Genomic DNA, 19025 nt, shown 5'->3' with positions numbered 1-19025 from the left:
GATCTATTAACTAGATGAAGGGCAAATTGGTAGAGGCTCTGTAAAAATTCTGGTTTTCTTTATCAAAATTTTATTTGCATATACCCTTTGACCGAGCCATTCACTTCTAGGATCAAGCCTCAGATTCTTTTATATAGACAAGGATAGGTATGAATAGTTATTACCCGCAGCTACCATCATCTCTAGAAGTTTATGCTTGCTCAGAACACCTGGAGGTGGCTGGGCCTCAGCGGATCATGGGCCTATGGACCGTGTAGCAGCCTTCTCCGATTTGCTCTGAGTGGGACCTCTGGGAGCTTTGCACAAGCGTTGTAGGAAGAACCATTAATCAAGACTGAAATTCTCATCAACCAGTGGGACAGGGACTACTGAGAGTCTGCAATAATTTGACTAAAAGAAAACAAGGTCCAGGATTGTTCTTGTGCATCTTTATTTGTGGGCTAAGATTTATAAAGCACACCATTCTGACTCTAGTCCTCCATTCTTAGAGCTCTCCACCAGATTCCAATATGGCACCTAAGACCCTTATTAATGTCCATCAACTAGTAAACACCTAAATAAAATGTAACGTGGCCAGAAAATGGAATACTATCCAGTTATAAAAAAGAATGAGGTGTTGATAGATGTAACAAGGATAAACTCTAAATCGTTGTGCTATATGAAAGAAACTTGACTCAAGAGACCACATATTGCACAATTCCATGTATATGAACTGTCTAGACAAGGCAAATCTATAGATAGAAAAGCATTAGTATTTCCCTGGCACTGGAGATGGGAATGGGCAGTAGCTTCAAATGGGCATGAACAATCTTCTGTGGAGGTGATGGAAATGTTCTAAAATGGGACTGTGGTGATAACTATATCACTTCCGTAAACTTACTAAAAATTATTGAACTGTCCAATTCAAATGAGTAAATTTTATGACATGTAACTAATACTTCAATGTAGCTTTTTAAAGTCCTCTTTGGGGCGCCTGGGTGTCTCCATCAGTGAAGTGTCTGACTCTTGATTTCAGCTCCAGTCCTGATCTCAGAGGCAGGCTCTGCGCTCAGCGGAGAGTCTGCTGGAGATTCTCTCTCTCTCTCCCTCTCTCTTTGCCCCTCCCCCTGCTCACACTCTCTCATGTGCACTTTCTCTCTAAGATGAATAAATAAACCTTAAAATAAAACTCTTTGTTTTCTTCTGGTCCAGCTGACACCTTGACAACCACAAAAGGCATGCCCATTGTAACTTTAGACCCCTGTGTGACCAAGCCACTGAGCCAGGGATGCCCTTCTCACTCCTTCATCCCTATATCCCAAGTGACCAGTATTTGCTTGAGCAAGTTTTACTTGTGGATGAACAAGTGATGCCCGAGGTGAGGCAAAGATGGCAACCAGAGAGGGGACAGGTGGCCAGGGAAGTGGAATCCCCATCACTGATGCTGGGAGCCTAAGGAGAATCACCAGCGTGGTCCAAAGATGAGATCAGAACCTTGGGCCCAGGAGCCCACTCAAGGACCCCTCAATTTTCCAGCCTGGCATCAGGCAGGTATCAGGCCAAAACACCCTCCGTGTCTAACACACCCCCTTTGTCACTGTAATTTGCCATTTCTCCCAGAACAATACTCTCCTTATTTGGCTTCTCCCTCACATCCCCATGACCACGAACTAGGGATGGCATTACTTAATGCCTGGACTTGTGCCCTGACTCGCTGTTTGTCAGAAAGTAATGACAACAGACCAGGCGAGAGATGGCAAGGGTTCAAACCAGGGCCACATCCTCTCACATCTGCGCCCAGAGACAGTGCCCATCCCTGCCTCTTGCTGCTGTTGTTGAGGTTCTGATGGGCCTGACACCTTTCTTCTATCCCACTCTTATGCCATCTCCATTCCTCCAAGATGCAGAACCAGAGAGGAACAGATCTGGCTGGAAACCACTGTAGGTCATGCTGATGAAAACCTTTTGTTGACAGATGGGCAGACTGAAGCCCAGGGACATCCCATAGCTGGCCTGAAGTCAGGCAGCTGGTGGGTGGTAGTTTCGAGCCCTCGGTGTGGCTCCCTCCCGTGAAGGGGCTCAAGTACTCTGCCCTCTATGACGCCTTCCTGGCTTATACACAGCTACCATGTTTCTGGATGCTCACAGCATGACTGAGCTTTTCCACACAATTTAGCATTTCATAAGACACTGTTTTGAACTATTTGTTAATTGCTCCGTGTACGACTGTGGATTCCCCTACCAGGCTGTGAGCTCCTTGAGGACAGGGAATTATGTTTTGACTAATTTATTAGTTGATTTCGACAAGCAAAATAACTCCATGCATTTAGCTTTGCAGCACTGGTATCACACAACTGCGTTTTTATTCAGTAATGTCTGGGATCCCTGAAATCCACTGGTTTCTCAGGAATCCCTTCTCCTTTCCCTTTATGCCCAGAGAGCTGCTGACCACACCCAAGGCTGCAACCACCTCAGGTCTCACCCATCACCGACCTCCAGGTCTGCCGGGTACCCCAGGCTCTCTACCCCAGCTGGCTGCTGGATGCCTCCTGATGAATATTCCGCATTCCCCCATGCTCTCTGCAGTGCTCCTGCACACAGTTGGCCCCTCCACCAGCCAGGCCCTATGCCAGCTATCCAGGAAGCACTCTAGACTCCGCCTTCTCCACTTCCATTCCCCATCTTTGGGTGGAGGTGCCAAACCCAAGTCTCCTGTCTCCTCCAGAGCTCATTCACAGGGTTGGCCCTTTCCCCCTCCCCCGCCCCCTGCTGAAGTCCCTCCCCCTCCTAGTCACTCTGCCAGTCCTTCTCTTTAACTCCCCTGCCCCAGTGAGTTTTCTAAAACACAAATCCACCTTCCCTACGGCTGGCCCTTAGCAGGCTGCACTGTGTTGGGGACCTCTCTGTAATCCCAGCACCTAGCCTTCAATAATTACTCTAAGATTGAAGGAATGAGCAAGGCCCTGGTCTGTTTCTTAAGTTCTCTGTCTCCTTAGCCCCAATCCTTTCTGTGGACTTAGTGCAGGTGACACCTGGCTAACTTGCGCCTGGGAAAAGAAACAAAGCAGCTTTGCACAACCAGCAGAATATTAATAGCCTTTGAAAGGGCACTATTATTGATGCAAATGGACCACCCGTCCTTGAATCCTTGAGATAAGCGTAGTAAAGAAAACAATGACATCCATCAGAAAGTACTTGTTCAGGCTTTGAGACTGTGACTTTGATGTACAAGAAAGACAGCTTTAGGTTCCTCCAAGATCAGCGGTTGTTAAACCTGCTTTCTGGAAGTCAGGTGTCGTAGGTCTGTTGCTCAGGAGTGGCCGGTGTATCCCCTATATGCAGGCTAGCTCTGTGTGTGTGTGTGTGTGTGTGTGTGTGTGTGTGTGTAAAACATGCTGTTCCCCTTCAAAACCACTGCCGTGAATTCTACCTGACCATCTACCCTGACTTCTAGAACAACCTTCAGAAACTCGAACGCATTCTTTAACCTCCAAGAGCGAATCTGGATTTTAAAAAAGAGGCAAAAGTCATATGCAGCCAAATCTGATGAGTCAGATGGATGAACAAGCTAAGAAAGAATATTCCTTGCTCAAAAATGAAGACCTACTACAGAATGAAGTTAAGAGAATCTAGCTGATTCCCCTGTATGTCTCTGAAGACAGTTCCAAGCACGGAGCTGAAAGATTTGTGATAGTTACCAGCAACCTGGACTGCTGCCCCAACACCCTGTGTAGACCCTGTCCCTCCCGAATACCCAGAGGCTACCACGTCTGCATCCTATTAACTGCCCTGAATAAGCCATTTCCCATTTCCGTGGCACCTGGCCAGGAAGGCCACTTCCTCTGGACACTGCAGCGAAGGAAGAGATCATTGAAATTGGCTTTGTGGCTTCTATTAGCCTAACAAGAACCTAGCTATTGTGATTTGTATAAAGCCCAGTGCATTTAAACCCACTTTTTAAATAAAAGGTTTCATAATTACTACATCCCCAAGCAGTGTCCTGGGTGTCAGGGAGACCCAGCAGTGAGCAAGAGGCAAAGTCCCCGCCCTGGGGGCCTCATACTCTAACAGAGCAACCACAAAGATGAACAGCCAACAAAGGAACAGTATCAGACTGTCCCATACTCTTAAGGAACAGGTAAGGGAACAGAGGGATGGCTGGCAGTGGGGTCCTCAAGGAGGGGGTCCTCTTTGAAGCAGAGATCTAAATGACACACTAGAGCCCTCAGCCTGGAGGGCACACGAGGGAGGGACATTCCAGGCTAGAACAAGAACGGACTCTCTGGAGCAGAAGTGTGCCTAGCACAGGGCCAAAAGACCCTGGAAGCAGGGTGACTGCCAGATGGCACAGGACAAGGGGCAGGGAGGAGGAGAGGCAGGACAGGTTGCCAGAGGCCGGTGGCCGGATGACTGTCAGTTACAGCTCTGTAACCATGAATGACTTCCTGAGTTTCAGTTTCCTCATCTGCAGAAGACCGTTTACCTCCATGGGTGCCTAGAGGACCGAGATCATGGGAGTAACCCATCCTGCTCCAGGCCTGAACGGAGCTTCCATTCAGTAAGGACCCATTATCATTCCCACTAGTGTCAGCAGCAGCCCCATTGCTATGTCAACCGCAGGATCCACCTCTGGCTGACGCATCGGGATGTGGAAATCATCTCCTCCATCTTGAATAAATAATCCCGTCTCTGGTCAGCAGAAGGGCCGGCCGAGAGGGCTGAGTTCCACCTCCACACAGACGCAGAGGGCCAACCAGGGCCCCCTTTCCTGCCCCTCCTGGAATCTCCAGGGCGTCCTCTGGGCAGGGCTCAGCACAGGTTCCCTCCTCTCAGCTAGGCAATCCCCGGAGGCATCGTCCACTACCAGCTCAAACCACAGGGAGAGGAAGTTGGACACGGCGCCCAGGCTTTGGTCCCATCTGGCAGTCTGTATTTGGGCACAAACTGCTGTTTGAAGGAACCTGTTATTCTGCAGACTGTCACTGCCAACACGCCCCATGGAACCATATGGAACGTCCCCGGCACTGCCCAATCAGAGGAAACCCAAAGACCCACTTTCAGACCCCAGTTAGAGATGGCTGCCTCTCTGAACAAGAAGCCCACTGAGGCTGGGACAGCACACAACTTCACAGAGCCCACAGGAGGCCCCCGATTCTCATGGAGAAGCAGATTTCCTGGGCTGGGCCAGAGCCACCACTCCCTCCCCCAATCAGCCTGGACTCCAAGGCTCCGGTAGAGACAGGACACTAGGCTTCAAAGAGCTGGGATATTAGACAAGCTAGAGGGCTAATTAAAATGTAAAATGTGGTCCATGGGGCATAAATTCCTACAAGCCCTGAGGGATCTACCATTTAGTACACCAACCAACCAAAGCAGCGATTTACTCAATGGCCCCCCTGAGGGCTGCAAGAGAGCTCACCTCCCAATAGCCTTCATTTCCCTCCCAGATGTGCTGGGCTGGGAGGACAGGAAGGGCCCCCCACTCATTACCACGGCTCCCTGTGGCGTGCCCCAGAACTGGACCTGCTATCAGGGACTGCTTTAAAGGGCTTTCCTCCTACAGGGGTACGAGGCTAGGCGTTCCCTCAACTACATACTCTGTGATGCAGAAAAGCACAGGGAGGGGGAGAAGGGACACAGATATGGAAACAATGAGAATATGAAAAACATACTCATTGTTTCCCAGTGCAATCTCTAAAAGTCTCTACAAAATCCTTTTAAGAAAGACTAGAAGGTGGGTGGTGCCTGGGTGGCTCAGTGGGTTAAGGGCTCTGCCTTTAGCTTGGGTCAGGATCCCAGCGTCCTGGGATCTGCCTGCCAGAGTCCAGGAGGGCTCTCTGCTCAGTGGGGAGCCTGCTTCCCTTTCTCTCTCTCTCTGCCTGCCTCTCTGCCTATTTGTGGTCTCTGTCTGTCAAGTAAATAAATAAAATATTTAAAAAAAAAAAAAAAAAGACTAGAGGGAAAAATACAAGAAATACTGTCTTGAGGTGGAAGCAGGAGAGATGCCCCCGAGCGAAACACATCCTGATGGCTGGGAAGGAGATTTTGGTTGGGATTAAGTGGCACTGCTGTCACCATGACTAACTCTTGCACTCCAGAAGTCATGTGACCCCTGGCTAAGAGTCCAGATTCTGAAGTCGGACCAGATGCAGCTGTGTGACCATGGGCAAGTCCTTAAACCTCTCTTAGCCTCCGCTGCTCTAACAGGACCTACCTCAGGAGATGGGCATGAGGATTAAATATGACAGTTCATGGCATACTGGACCCCTGCAAGTCAGTTATTATGGGTACCAGCCCTCCAGAGAAACATGCTTAGCCTCTCTCTGAGCACAGGTCTGTTATTTTTCCTTCAAAGTCTTGGTTCTCGGGGTGGCTCAGATGGCTGGGCATCTGCCTTCAGCTCAGGTCATGATCTCCAGGTCCTGGAATCGAGCCCCATGTCCAGCTCCCAGCTCAGTGGGGCATCTGTTTCTCCCTCTCCCTCTGCCTCTCCCCCTGCTTGTGCTCTCTCTGTCTCTCTCTCAAATGAATAAATAAAACCTGGGGGAAAAAAAAAAGTCTCAGCTCTCCTTCATGGTATGTATGATCTATGACTCTTCCTTGTCTGTCTGGTTGTTTGCCCCCCTGTATCATCTTTGGTGTGTGTGTGCGCGTGTGCGTGTGTGTGTGTGTCCATGTATGGTTGGGTGTGCTGGCTGTGGCCCAGGTGGGACCTGTTTGCCCTCCCTTGGGTATGCCCACCTACCAACTGTCTTACGGGCACCGGTGGGCTCTGCCCATTCCCAGCCAGGGTGCACAGCTCTCGCTGCTCAGAGATCCCAGGGCTCTGGGAGCCCCACTCAGGGAGGGTGAGGCTGGCTGGGCCCAAGGTCCAGATGGCATGCATCTCTTTGCATCCTGGCACATTTCACACCCCGGTCTCTGCCAGCACGCCAGGAGAAACACTGCAGGCTTGTGCCTCGGGAGGGGGGTTCTGGTCCACAGCCCCCGGGGCCACTGTAACTTCCACCAGGCAGCAGCATCTCGTACCAGGCCCTGCCTGGAGTGGGGTCCTCAGCCATTATGACAGCTGCTGCTGCTGTTGACACTGCAACAGTGACAAATTCATCCTTCTGACAAGATCCCTTTAAATAATTCACAGGGAGCTAGGGATTAAGACACTGTTTCTCTCTGTCTCTGTTGGGATTTAAAACACCTCCAGCTGGGGTATTTAAAAAGAGGATAATGGGCTGCCCCTCTTGGGTCTCCCCTCCCCCTTTCCTCCTCTTTCCCATTTCCCAAACTCAGCCCCCACCCCACCAGCCAGCCCCATAACAAGGAGGCCCAGAAAACAAGAAAGAAAAAAAAGGAGGGAACCAGTGCTTGGCTGGTCACTATGGCAACCATGGCAGGGTATTCAGCTGTCATTATCCTAGTGCCTCACACATGTGATTATCTTAAGCTGTCGATTGAATGTGGTCCTCACTGGTGTCCAACAAGGCCTTGTCGAACAAGGCAGGGGCGGGAGCTGCAGGGCCCCAGGCCCCAGCTGCCTAATCCCACCCTGCCCAGATCTGGGTTCCACTGAGAGGAGCACAGTTACCACTGGGAGAAGCTGAGCACTTGTCACTGCAGCTCCAAGGGATTTCTGCTCAGTAGCGGAGGCCGGCCCGAAGCCGGGCCACCACACTGGGAGAGGGGCTGGGGACACGGGCTCCTCACTGCATGGGGGTGGAGAGTTTTGACTGCATGAGGACCAGGCTGTCTATGGCCAGCTGGAGCCATCCTGGAGACAAGAGAGGAGGCCAGAGCAGGAGGAAGAGGTTGGCTTCCCTAAAGTTCTTGGCTTCCAGCCATTCTCAGAGTGGAGAATTCCCATTCTCCAAGTGCACTAAAATCAAATCTAGCCCAGGGAGAGGACACAACGCCCTCCATTCTGTATACTCCCTCCTGACGGTGAGCTTGTGGCCACTGTGTGTGACCCACATCAGGGCATCTTTTCCTGGGACTGTGGCTGCTCAAGTGTGGTCAGTCTGGGAAGCCTGGGGAGGACTCCGATCTCACTCCTTTACCTCCTCCACTTTGCTACAGATTGTCTTTGGGCTGAAGTTCCCAGGTCCACAAACATTCTTTGAAGAACATGATTAAGGATCACCCTCTTCAAGGCATGCTCTAGAGTTTCCAATATTTCTTTTAAACTCAGCTCCCAGAATGAGCCCATCATGGCAGGGGAGCTCAGGCCGGTGCCACACACCGTGGGCCTGCCATCCTCTATGACTTGTATTAGATGACTGCAAATCCCACCCGCTCAGTCTGGCCTCTCCTGCTTCTGCATCCTGTGGTCATTTCCAATGGAAAGGAGACCAGCCACATGCAAGGCCCCACCCGCTAAGGCCCCACCTACCTGGGTCACCCCTGGCTTGTCACTGCCTAATGAGCTATTGACACCTACTTGTAAATGTAGCCCATTGCCAAGGACCATCCTGGCTTAAAGGCAGAGCTCCCCCGTCCAACATCTTTCATGTTGGCTGTCCTTTGTGACACTGGGAAATGTGTCAGGCAGGCCTGTCACCACCGGAGTGGTGAGTGGGACAGGGTCCAAAGAGATGGGGATGTGGCATGACCAGAACCCTCTCTATTCTATCAGCAGAAGAGCACCTCCAATGGAGCAGGGGCTGGTCCTACAGACTGCTGCTGAGGCCACTGGAGAGGACAGAGCAACTCAATGGGACCCATCCTGTCACATATCTCCCTTTTCAGGAGTCTTCACTTCCTGAACATTCGCAGAGGCCCAGGGGTGGAAACTGACCCACAGGCCCCTCCATCACGGCCTGGAGCCAGCCATCCCCAGGGGCTACCTGTGTGCTCCTCTGGATACCTGCCAGCCCTTCCTGGTCCCCCTCCAGATCCTCCTGGACCTGCTGCTCCCTTCCTCCTAATCCACACATCACCAACTATCTGTGCTTATAAAAAAATTCATGGGTTGCTTAAAGAGCACCCTACTCACTAACACCCAGCTCTCCCAAACCTACCCTTTCCCTTTGTAGAAAACAGGGAAACTTTGGCATCTCCTTACTCCTGTTCTCCAGTTGCTCAATGACATAGGACTCTGAGATCCCTTCCTTAATGGCTTCAGGGAAAGATGTACAAGAGTGAGCTTTGTGACCAGACAAGCCTGCGATCAATCAGTCTTAACCACACCTCTAAACAGTCCTGTGACTCTGGAAAATTGCCCTGAGTCCCAGGGTCGCTCTGTAAAATGGGGAGAAACACCATCTGGCTTGCATGGCCCTGGTGAAAGTTCAGTGAGGTCATACTGGCTGTTTTCAGTGCCTGGTATACAGCTGGTGCTTAATTAAGGGTGAGGAGTAGCAGCAATGGTTCCCACTATTAGGAACAACAGCAACCCGGTTATTAATAACAAGGTGCACCCTGGGACGGTATCCGCCCAAAAGCAGTCTCTCTACAGCGGTGCAGGAATGCTGATCTCGAGCCTCCAGGGCCTCCCTCTGCCAGCTCACCCCACACCCCAGGCCAGTTACGCCCTTCCAACGAGAGCCACTGCAACCACTAGTACTAGCTAGGGCAAATGGTCCTGTCTGAGCCTCAGAGTTTATAAAGAAGGTAAACACTCTCTAATCCTGCCAAGCACCGCATAAATAAGATCTTACACTCTGCAACAGGGCAGAAAAGGGGCTCAGAGAAGTTAAAGAACTTAAAGGAAAATGGAAATAAACCCAGGACGTTAGATTCCAAATGCTGGGCTTGCTCCTTTATGATACTACCAGAAGTACAGGAGTCCTCCCCTTATCTGTAGGAACCTTTTCCAACACCCCCAGGACGAGGCCTGAAACTGCGAGCAGTCCCCAGCCCTATGTATGTTTCTCCTGTGCATCTGTACCTAGTTGAATTTCTCAATCAGGCACAGTAGGAAATTAACAACAAGAACTCATAATAAAAGAGAACTATTACAACAATCTACTGTAACGAAAGTTATGTGAATGTGGTGTCTCTCTCTTAAAATGCCTTTCTGCACGGCACTAAATGCTTAAATGTCTACGGGATGAGATGGAGGCAGGGAAACGATGCAGGTACTGTGACCTAGCGTTAGGCTGCAACTGACCTTCTGACGGTACATCAGAAGGAGGATCCTCTGCTTCGGGACCGCTGTTGGCTGTGAGTAACTAAAACTAGGGAAGTAAAACTGCGGGAAGGGGCAATTCCCATACGGGGGGATTTGGGCCTAAGTATTCTAGTACTTCCGGCCATAAGGGGAAGGAAAGCCAAAGGCCTCATGGGAGGGTTGCTCTGTTCCCACTGAGGCCAGAACCCTGTCTCCTGAGCTACACTCAGTGTCCCCACCTGTTTCTGCCCACTCTTACCCTCCCTTCTTCTTCCATTTTCTTCCTACCCATCTTGGCTACACCTCTCAACTCTGCCTCACCTTCCCTCTAAAGCTTTGTCTTACCCCATTTCTTTCCATTGCCAAGGCAGGCTGTGTGAGGGAGCTGTGAGTTGGGCTCTCAGGGCACTGAGCCCCTTCTGCCCCGCCTCAGCTCTGTCCTGGCACCTGAGTCAGGAGCCCCGTTTCCTTCCACAGCCTTGAGAGCCACTCCTGCCTTCAACCTGAGGGGATCTGTCATCAGGCCTTTGGTCCTTGGGCTCACCTATCAGTGGCAGGAGGCTTTTAGCGCTGGAACGAGGGATGTGGTGGGGTGACTGCCTTTCTGGGGAAGGTTTTAGAGATGAGGAAAGACATGGGTCTGTCTGGGCAAATGAAGGTTAAGCCTACCTCCACAATGGAGAAGGTTCTGGTGACCCACCACAACTCCCAAAGTTCTTTAACAACAAGCTCTAAGAAGCATGTCTCCCTTCATTTCTCTCCCTCCTGCCCTCCTACCTGATCTCCACACACGTACACAGTCATACCCCACGTATTTCAGCAACCACTATCGTAATTAGTCTGTAACCTTCTATTCACCTCTGTTAGAGGCCCACACATGCCCACGAAGAAGATCTCACACAGGAGCCCCAGGAGAGAGCGATCACACTTGATGAAGCTGGGCAGAAGGGTAAGCTTGCTGTTCATCGGACCCACCTCTCCTCCCCTGGGGACCCACCCAGCCCCAGCGACCACACTCTGCCCAGGGCAGCATGGGGCGCCTCAGCTCCTCTCGGACTCTCTTCCTCTTCCCAGGGCCCCACCTCCCTGGCTCCCATGCCTTTGTCTATCAATGTCTCTGTCAGGCAGGTGATTTTAAACTTCCACTCCTAAAAGATGCATATTATATAAAAAAATGTTTTAAGTGCCTCGGGGTGTTTTGTTCCTCATTGCTTCATAAAAGTGACATTAATAGCCAGGGAAGAGCACTGCTGAGTGCAATTACACAGGATGTTTGAGGTATGAAAGCTGTTTGGAGCCTGCTAATGTTTCCTAATTACAGGCCTTTTGGTAGGGAGAGAAAAAGATAAAGAGTGGGTGGGAGGCCCAGGGTGGGGAGCTCTGACTTATCTCTGAGGTCACCTGAGAAGGCCAGGGGAGGGGAGGAGCGGAGGGAGGGAGCGGGGAGGTCAGAGGCCCGCTCCCTGGGAGGCCAGACCTCTCTCGGTGGAGAAAGCAATATCCATTCCTGGTAACAGCTCGAGAAAAAGATACCATCCATCTCTCGCACTGTGAGAGAAAACCATTTATATACCGAGCCTGGATTCGAGGAGCCCATAGCAACGCAACCTGGGAGTTCCTTCTGAAGCCGGCTTCTGGAGCCGCCACAGTGGGCAGCGTTTCATTGGGAAAGATAGTACTGTGTGGTTGTCAGCAGGAAAGCAGCCTGAAGGAGGTTAGACGTCTGCTCTGGCACTTTCTATCCATGTGCCTGGAAGCAATTTCATAGCTGATTCTGTGCCTTAGTTTCCTCATCTGTAAAATGGGGCTGTTGCGAGGATTAACATGGTTGGGGCCCACACAAGAAGCCACACCAGCCTTCATACCAGCCAGTTTCACGAGCCAGGGCACTTCCTTTAAGACTTGGTCGGGCTTTTCTGTCACTGGCCACCGGAGAACCCTGACCAATACAAGAGTGTGGCTTCCAGCAATCAGCGACCAGGCCAAAGGCCCCCAGGTCCCAGGCAGTGGTACCAGTCTGAGAAAGGATGACCAACCCCAACCACCTTTGCCCGCCTGTCCCCAGGCAAGGCCTGAAATTCAAACACCATAAAGCGCCATTCACAAAATCATTTTGCCCGGGGCTAAATTTCTCTTGGACTTGCCTAATTTAGCTCAGGCTTTTCTGTCTTCATTAACATGATTGAGTCATCAAATAAAGAAAAGAGAAAATCCAGCCCTCCACAGGCTTAGTACTACACTAACACTTCATGAATGTTTACGAAGAGAAAATGTTCTACTGACTTGTTCCATCTTCGGAGAAAGGTGCCGCGCTTGCCGGACCGAGGAGAGGGGCAACCTGCAGCGGCGAGGTCCAAACGCCCAGCCCAAGATCCCACAGCTGGAATGGGAGCCAGTTTATCTCATGCCAAGGCCTGGGGGCTTCAGGGCTCCTCCAGAGCTTCTCATCCATCAGAAAGACAAATTTCAATTGATTTTGAGTGGCCTTGGAACGAACGGGGTGTTATTAGAGCAGATTCCTCTCCTGAGCATGCTTTCCTTATTCCCATGATAAGGGGCAGCCAGCGGACATGCCTGGAGGACTGACAGATGTGGAGTGAGAGGCAGCCGGGGACAGCCAAGGGTCCATGGGGGTCCACAGGTGGCCAGCAAGGAATGGCCATGCAGTAAAGCCCGCGTGTTCCTGCGCTCGTAAACGTGTCTCTAATGTCAGGACTTAACTGAATTAGCGTGCTCAAATGCGTGCTGTTCCCTACAGTGGCCCCCTCTGGAAGCTCTGCCACTAAGTCAATAACCCTCCAGTCATTTAAGATATTTTCAGAACTCTCGGACCTGCCTACTGCCTACAACAGGGGCATGAAATGAAATCAACTCATTTAACTTCACACACACACACACAAATATACAACCACACACAGACACACACACATATATATACACATGCAGATGACTGTATATACACGCATATACATATACATCCACACAAGCATATACACATATGTATACACACACAAACACATATATGTAAGTGCACATATATACACACGCACACATATAGACAGACACACATACACAGGCACATACAGATGCATATATGCAGGGACACACACAGTCAGTGAGCTCATCCTGAAGGTTCACTGGGCAGGGCTGTGGACTCCTCTTTCCCTCCTTTTTCCATCAAATTCCACTTACCATGATAAAGATTTGCCGAAATTAAAGGAGTGAACAGTATATGTCACGGGCCACAAAGGTGGTTCCCCAAGGCAGTGCAGATGGAGTTGGAGTCTAGACACCCATGGAATGGCCTTTGAAGATAACTCTGATAGGTGTTTACACTCCCGCTGCATGTCCCACAGACAGAGGCCACCCACCGACCGGGTACACAGGGCCGGCAAGCCCTGGTGAAACTTGGAAAGTAAAAGAACTCTGGGGCTGGACTCCCAATAAGCAGCAGAATAAGTCCCCCTGTCAGAGCAACCAGGGCTTGCTTTTCTAATCTACCCCCCACCCCAGCATCTGAGAGCAACTGGCCCTTTCTGGTAAATGTCCTGGTCTCCTTTAGCTGGCACCATTTCCATCACCAAGTAAGCTCTCTAAAAAGATACTGACCAGGGCACCTGGGTGTCTCAGTGGCTTAAGCAACTGCCTTTGGCTCAGGTCATGATCCCAGGGTCTTGGGATCAAGCCCCACGTCCAGCTCCCTGATCAGCAGAAGTCTGCTTCTCCTTCTTCCTCTGCCTGCCTTTCCCCCTGCCTGTGCTCTCTCTTTCTCTAACAAATAAGTAAATAAAATCCTTAAAAATAAGTAAGCGGATACTGACAACTAATTGGGTGTGGAGAGGTCTACAACAAACATTTTCTTAGGCTACAATCAACCTAAATTGAACATCTTCTAAGTTCAGGACCCTGGGTTGGCGATGCAAAAAGCATCCAGAATGCTCCTCATTATTGGGCCAACGAACATTTATTGGAGCCTGTCCCCTGGAGCCTACTCCCTGCTGAGCCGATGCTGGGCACCAGAGGTGCAGAGATAAAGCTGCTATACCCTCCAGCCCATGGGGAAGATCATATGTCAGCATCTGGTTAGCTCACAGAGTGATGGACAGTATGTCAGAAGTCAGCACCAAGCCCCCTGGGCTTTAAGAAGAGGACACCTTACTGGGCCCTGGTGGACAGGAGCATCCAGGAGGGCTCCCTGAGGGGACGAGAACAGAGCTGACACCCAAGAGTGTGGGAGTGGGGAAGAAAAAGAGTAGGGAGGGTCAGGCAGCATCCAGAAATGGCGGCAGACAGCTGGGAGAGGACCGTGAAGCCATAAAGACCACTACTCACTAAGTGTTCACTGGGGGGCCTCCCTGAACTCTCCCATTGCCCAGAGGCCCTGAACAGCGAAGGTCATGGAACCTTCTGGAAGCAAGGGTATGGGAGAAATAAATGAAGCTAGCCCGAGGGAGGGGTCGCCGGGATACGCTTTGCTGGAAGCTGAGCTCCTCCCTGGCATTTGTGACTTTATAAACGTTACTTTCTCCTTCTGCTCACCAGGAGGCCTCCAATTCAGGTTAAACCTAAAGGCCATGAATTAAAGGTGCAATTAGATCAGAGAGCAACATTTTGCATTTGGGCACGAATACTTTCCGTTTCTGACATGGAATATTATGATCCACTCTCCAGCAATATAAACGAGAACAATTTGTGGGCTCTGTGTGGGTGGGCAGTCCAATTCCTTCCCACAGCTGGCAGTTCTCAAACACAGCAGGGAAGACACCCAGCAAGCCCCATAAAAGGAAGGGTCCCATGGGGAGCCCACCTCCCAGGCCATGCACTGTGCATAGGGTTCACTGTAATGCCAGTCGGGCCTCCTGGCAGAATGATGCTTCTTCAGGTCAGAGTTAATTCAGTTCCCTGGGGATGCCCCAGCTACCGGAACAGTAACAGCCTACCCTTCTCCGTCTTAAGCCTGCAGGCACAGTCTCCTGGCTGCACACAGGCTCTGAGACCTCTGCCCACTTTGGGGACGTCACCACCCCAGTGGGTCCTGGAAGATGTGGGTCACCCATCCAGCCTCCTGACTTCTCATATGCCTGAACTTGGCCCCTCTCCCTGGATCTCTTGACCACCCAGAAGTACTCTTGATCTCTTCAATCCAAGCCTTGACTCAAATCCACAGTCTGGGGTCCTCCTCCAGGCTCATGAGACTGCCATCTGGGTCCCTGCACTTTGTCACAGCGGTCAGTCCTCTCCCGGCTTCACTCTTCTTCTTGCTGAGTAGATGCCATGATGTAAGACACTATCCACCTCCGACCGATGTCCTCAGCTCCTTACTCCTCCAGGCCCCCTGTTCTTGCATCTCCATACCTCAGGATGATCCCACCAGCACACTTCCTCCTGTACAGTCAGCAGCTGACGGGGGCCTGCCGATCGGGCGTCACAAACACATGGCCTGCAGCCACAGCGTGGCCACACTCTTAAACACACCTGCCTCTCTCCAGCCCTCCGACGGCGGCAGTTCCTTCAAACCTGCCCCTCTCTCCTAAACGCTGCTGCCCAAGACCCCTCGCCCCACCCTCACTGTCTGAACCCATCCTCCAACATCAGTGAGAAGATAGATCATTGGAAGAGTTTTCTGTTTTATGGCTTCAGTCACCAAACCTGAGCAGTTGCATCTCTCTGTGCAGGCCCCTTATCTCTGTCCTGCCACAGAAAAGGAGTCCCTTTCCCTGAAAGGTCAACATGTCCACAGCCCCATTCCTTCCATTCCCGTGTTTGGTCTTCCTTCCCCTTCACAAAGTGCTGTGTCACCTCTCCCTGCTCCAGACACTCCCTGGGAGAGAGCAGGCATGCCCCGGGCTCCCCTCCCTATGGACGTGTGCTGCCCGCCTTCTGATTCCACTGCCCATGAGTTGAGTCAAGAGCTGGCAGAGCTGGGTTGTGGGGGCCCTGCAGACTCCACGGGTCCCATGCTGAGCACAGCCTCTTTCTTGCACAAGCTTTCTGCCCCTCTTGTGTCCTCCAACTCTGAGACTGGCACCATGACCTACCCACTTGTCCAGGTCAGAAGCTATCAACAAGTAGCCAAGTCAGGTCATGAACCAGGTGTCCATCTCCAATGGTAAACAGAAAGGCAGAATCCCAACTAACCTCAGAGGTTACGGGATAACCAAGAGGTAATAGAAATGTGGGGTAGACATTAGTCCACACTAACATATAAAAATGCAAAATTTGCAACTGTGCACAGTGCTACTGGGGAAAGCTCCCTGGCCCTCGGAGGAGCTGGGATTGGGACACAGCGTGGTTGGGGATGCTGCGAAGGTGTTCCTCCAGATGGGCCTGGAGATGACAAAGAATCACTCCAGTGTTTGGCCTTTACAACCTGGTGAAATGGAGCCCACATGTTTCATGGGAGATGAAGAGGGGGCTGAATTCTGCTCGGGCCAAGCTTCAACTGACCTGCCTGTGGGCACCCAGTGCAAGATGGGCTAGGGACACATGCTTGGGAGCCATGCAGTGTTCAGGGAATTGGGGGCAACCATCTAGGATGAGGACAGAGAGAGGTGGAGAGAAGGTTTGAGATGGAAGCATAGTTCTTGGTCCTCCCTCTTCACCCAGCTAAGGGCCAGCCTGACACTCCCGGCACTCTCTAGAAACCAACCAGGCTCTGAAGCTGCTCAGGGCACAAAGAGAAGAACTACCTGGCTGTATGTTCTCGAGAGAAAAGCCTGGGGAACGGTGGCTGAACTGGGCTGCTAACCAGTGGGAGAGCAAAAACAGAGCAGCCCAGCCAGCTGCTGTCTCTAAAGGGCACCACTTGACTTTGATTGTTTTCCTAAAGGACAATCTTCCTTGGGAAAGGAGAGCCGACGTTTAAAGAAGACAGGTGGTGTGTACAAAAATCAAGGGGAAAATTAACCATAAATCATGTCAATGCCTTGTGAAAACACAGGCCTTCAAACAATAATGTAATTTGTAAAAGAGTGGCAAGTTCTTAACATCCAGCAGCCTGAAAAGTGGCTGCCTCATTGGCTTTGCATAGTCCCTCCCAGAAGTGGGAAAGATTCTCGAGTAGCCCACAGTGCTCCCAACAGAACTGGGACTTGGGCACTGTGGGCAGGATTGACCCCTGCCCTGGGCCCAGCTTGGAAACCACCAACCAACCCATCCTAATCCTTGTCTTCCTGCCCTAAGACGGGATGCTTGCTCCTAATGGTTGGGGGGATTCCGTAACTGTTGGGGCTGTTGGGGGGAGAGTGAGAGCCAGGGAGTGTGCACAGCCTGCTGGGCCCCTAGTGGTCATTGAGAACTGTCCCTACAGCACAGGTTCATGACAGGCCTGTTTGTGCCTTGTTGTGATGTGTGCCACAGGATATAGACAGGCTCTGGGCTGGAGGCCACCAAAGGCATGGGCCTTTTGGGAGGAGACAGGGGCTTCACCACCCCGGCTGACTTGGCTACCTCTTTGGGATGAAGAGTCCACTCACTGCCCTACCCTCTCCCTTGGTGATTAAACCCTGCAGTGAGCCAGTTACTCAGGCCAGGCTTCTGAACATTATCTCCCTTCCTCTGTCTCCTGCTCTGTCCCCCTGCTGTCTATCCATGGCCAAATGCTGCCAGTGTTTCTGCCTTTGCTTTGCTCTAATGGTCCTCTAAGTATCCTGTTTTCATCCCACTCTTCTGACCCACACAGGACAGCTGGAAGAGGCTCTTAAATGCTTTCTCTCAACTGTTCCCTGAAATCCTATCAGAAGGTGTGGCCGTGTTATTCTCCCGCCCGGGATCTGTCCATTACCTGCAGGACAGAATGGACACAGAAGCCTCAGCATGGCAGGCACAGTCTTCTACCACCATGCCCCATTCCAACCCATACCCCACCTTGGCACTGTCCATACCCTGCCACATTCCAGAAACACAGATTCCCCTCTCTCATGTCTTTTCATGACCCTATTCAACTATGGCTCCTACTTGGAATATCTTTGCAGATTTCCCATTCATCACCCATCAACCCCCTAAACATTCTGTAAACCCCAATGGGCATGTAACTTTTATGCAAAGCCTCATGGGTCCCTCCTAAGTTCCTCACTCCCAGCTCTGGGCCATACTTGCCTGCTGATCTCTCTACTGCCACAGAGAAAAGATATACTTTAGCCTATCCATGAACATGGTAGCCACACACCCATGGGAGGCCATGAGGTCCTCAGAGCTCGTCCATTCTTATAGCTAACAAGGCCTGGCCAGGCACATGAACACCGAACAAGTGAATCAAGAGCAACTCTCTAAAGCAAGCTCCAGGTGAAAGGAAGCCTCAGCCCTTCTGACCTCCAGCTCTTCCTTATGCCCTTATGTCTTGGCAACCCTGTGGACATCACAAATTTCTGATCTGTGCCAACACCACCAGCTTGAGTGCCTAGCTCTCAGCAGCTACTACCCCTGTCCCCACACAGGTACAGTCCTAGTTGCCTGGGGGCCAACTCCTTGAGGGACTGTGTCAGGAGATGGCCTGTATCACCACACTGGGGAGCAGCTCAGATCTGAGACCCCTGAAGCAGATGGGCAGGGGACACAGCTATTCACACCTCTATCCCAATCCCCCTCCGAAGGTCCAGCTCTAGCCAGACTCTGCTCCCCCAGCCATCCTACAGGCCCGGGACTACACAGCAGGATTAAAGGATGGATGGATGACACTCACCCCTGATGCAGGATTGGCCGTCCAGCCCAGCTCTGCAGTAGCTGTCCTGGTGTCCATTAAAGTTTCTGTGGGTCAAAAGAGAAAATCTGGTGAGTCAGGAGAATTGCTAGATGGTCACCCTTATGGTGATAACAAGGTTACTTATGACTACAAATGTCAGTGTTAGGAGCCTTGAGCCCCTTTGTGAAGTCTTAGGCTAAGAGGGGAAGAGCTTTGTCAGGAAGCCACAGCTCAGATCTCAGGGGTCCTGACACTGCATCCATT

The 19025-nt window shown here is 51.3% G+C and overlaps 1 protein-coding gene across 2 annotated transcripts in view; it reads right to left on the bottom strand.

Moving 5' to 3' along the window:
• EPHB1 (EPH receptor B1) overlaps window positions 1-19025 on the bottom strand; it is a 418928-nt gene that overhangs the window by 265704 nt on the left and 134199 nt on the right. For both annotated transcript variants that reach the window (XM_059390963.1, XM_059390964.1), the window contains exon 2: window positions 18762-18826. In XM_059390963.1, the coding sequence (XP_059246946.1) occupies window positions 18762-18826 (65 nt within the window). The remainder of the gene's footprint in view (window positions 1-18761; window positions 18827-19025) is intronic.

Source organism: Mustela nigripes, chromosome 2, assembly GCF_022355385.1.
Source record: "Mustela nigripes isolate SB6536 chromosome 2, MUSNIG.SB6536, whole genome shotgun sequence".
NCBI classification, from domain to species: Eukaryota; Metazoa; Chordata; class Mammalia; order Carnivora; family Mustelidae; genus Mustela; species Mustela nigripes.
Note: the sequence above shows the minus strand (reverse complement) of the source record. Positions and strands in the feature narration are given on the sequence as shown.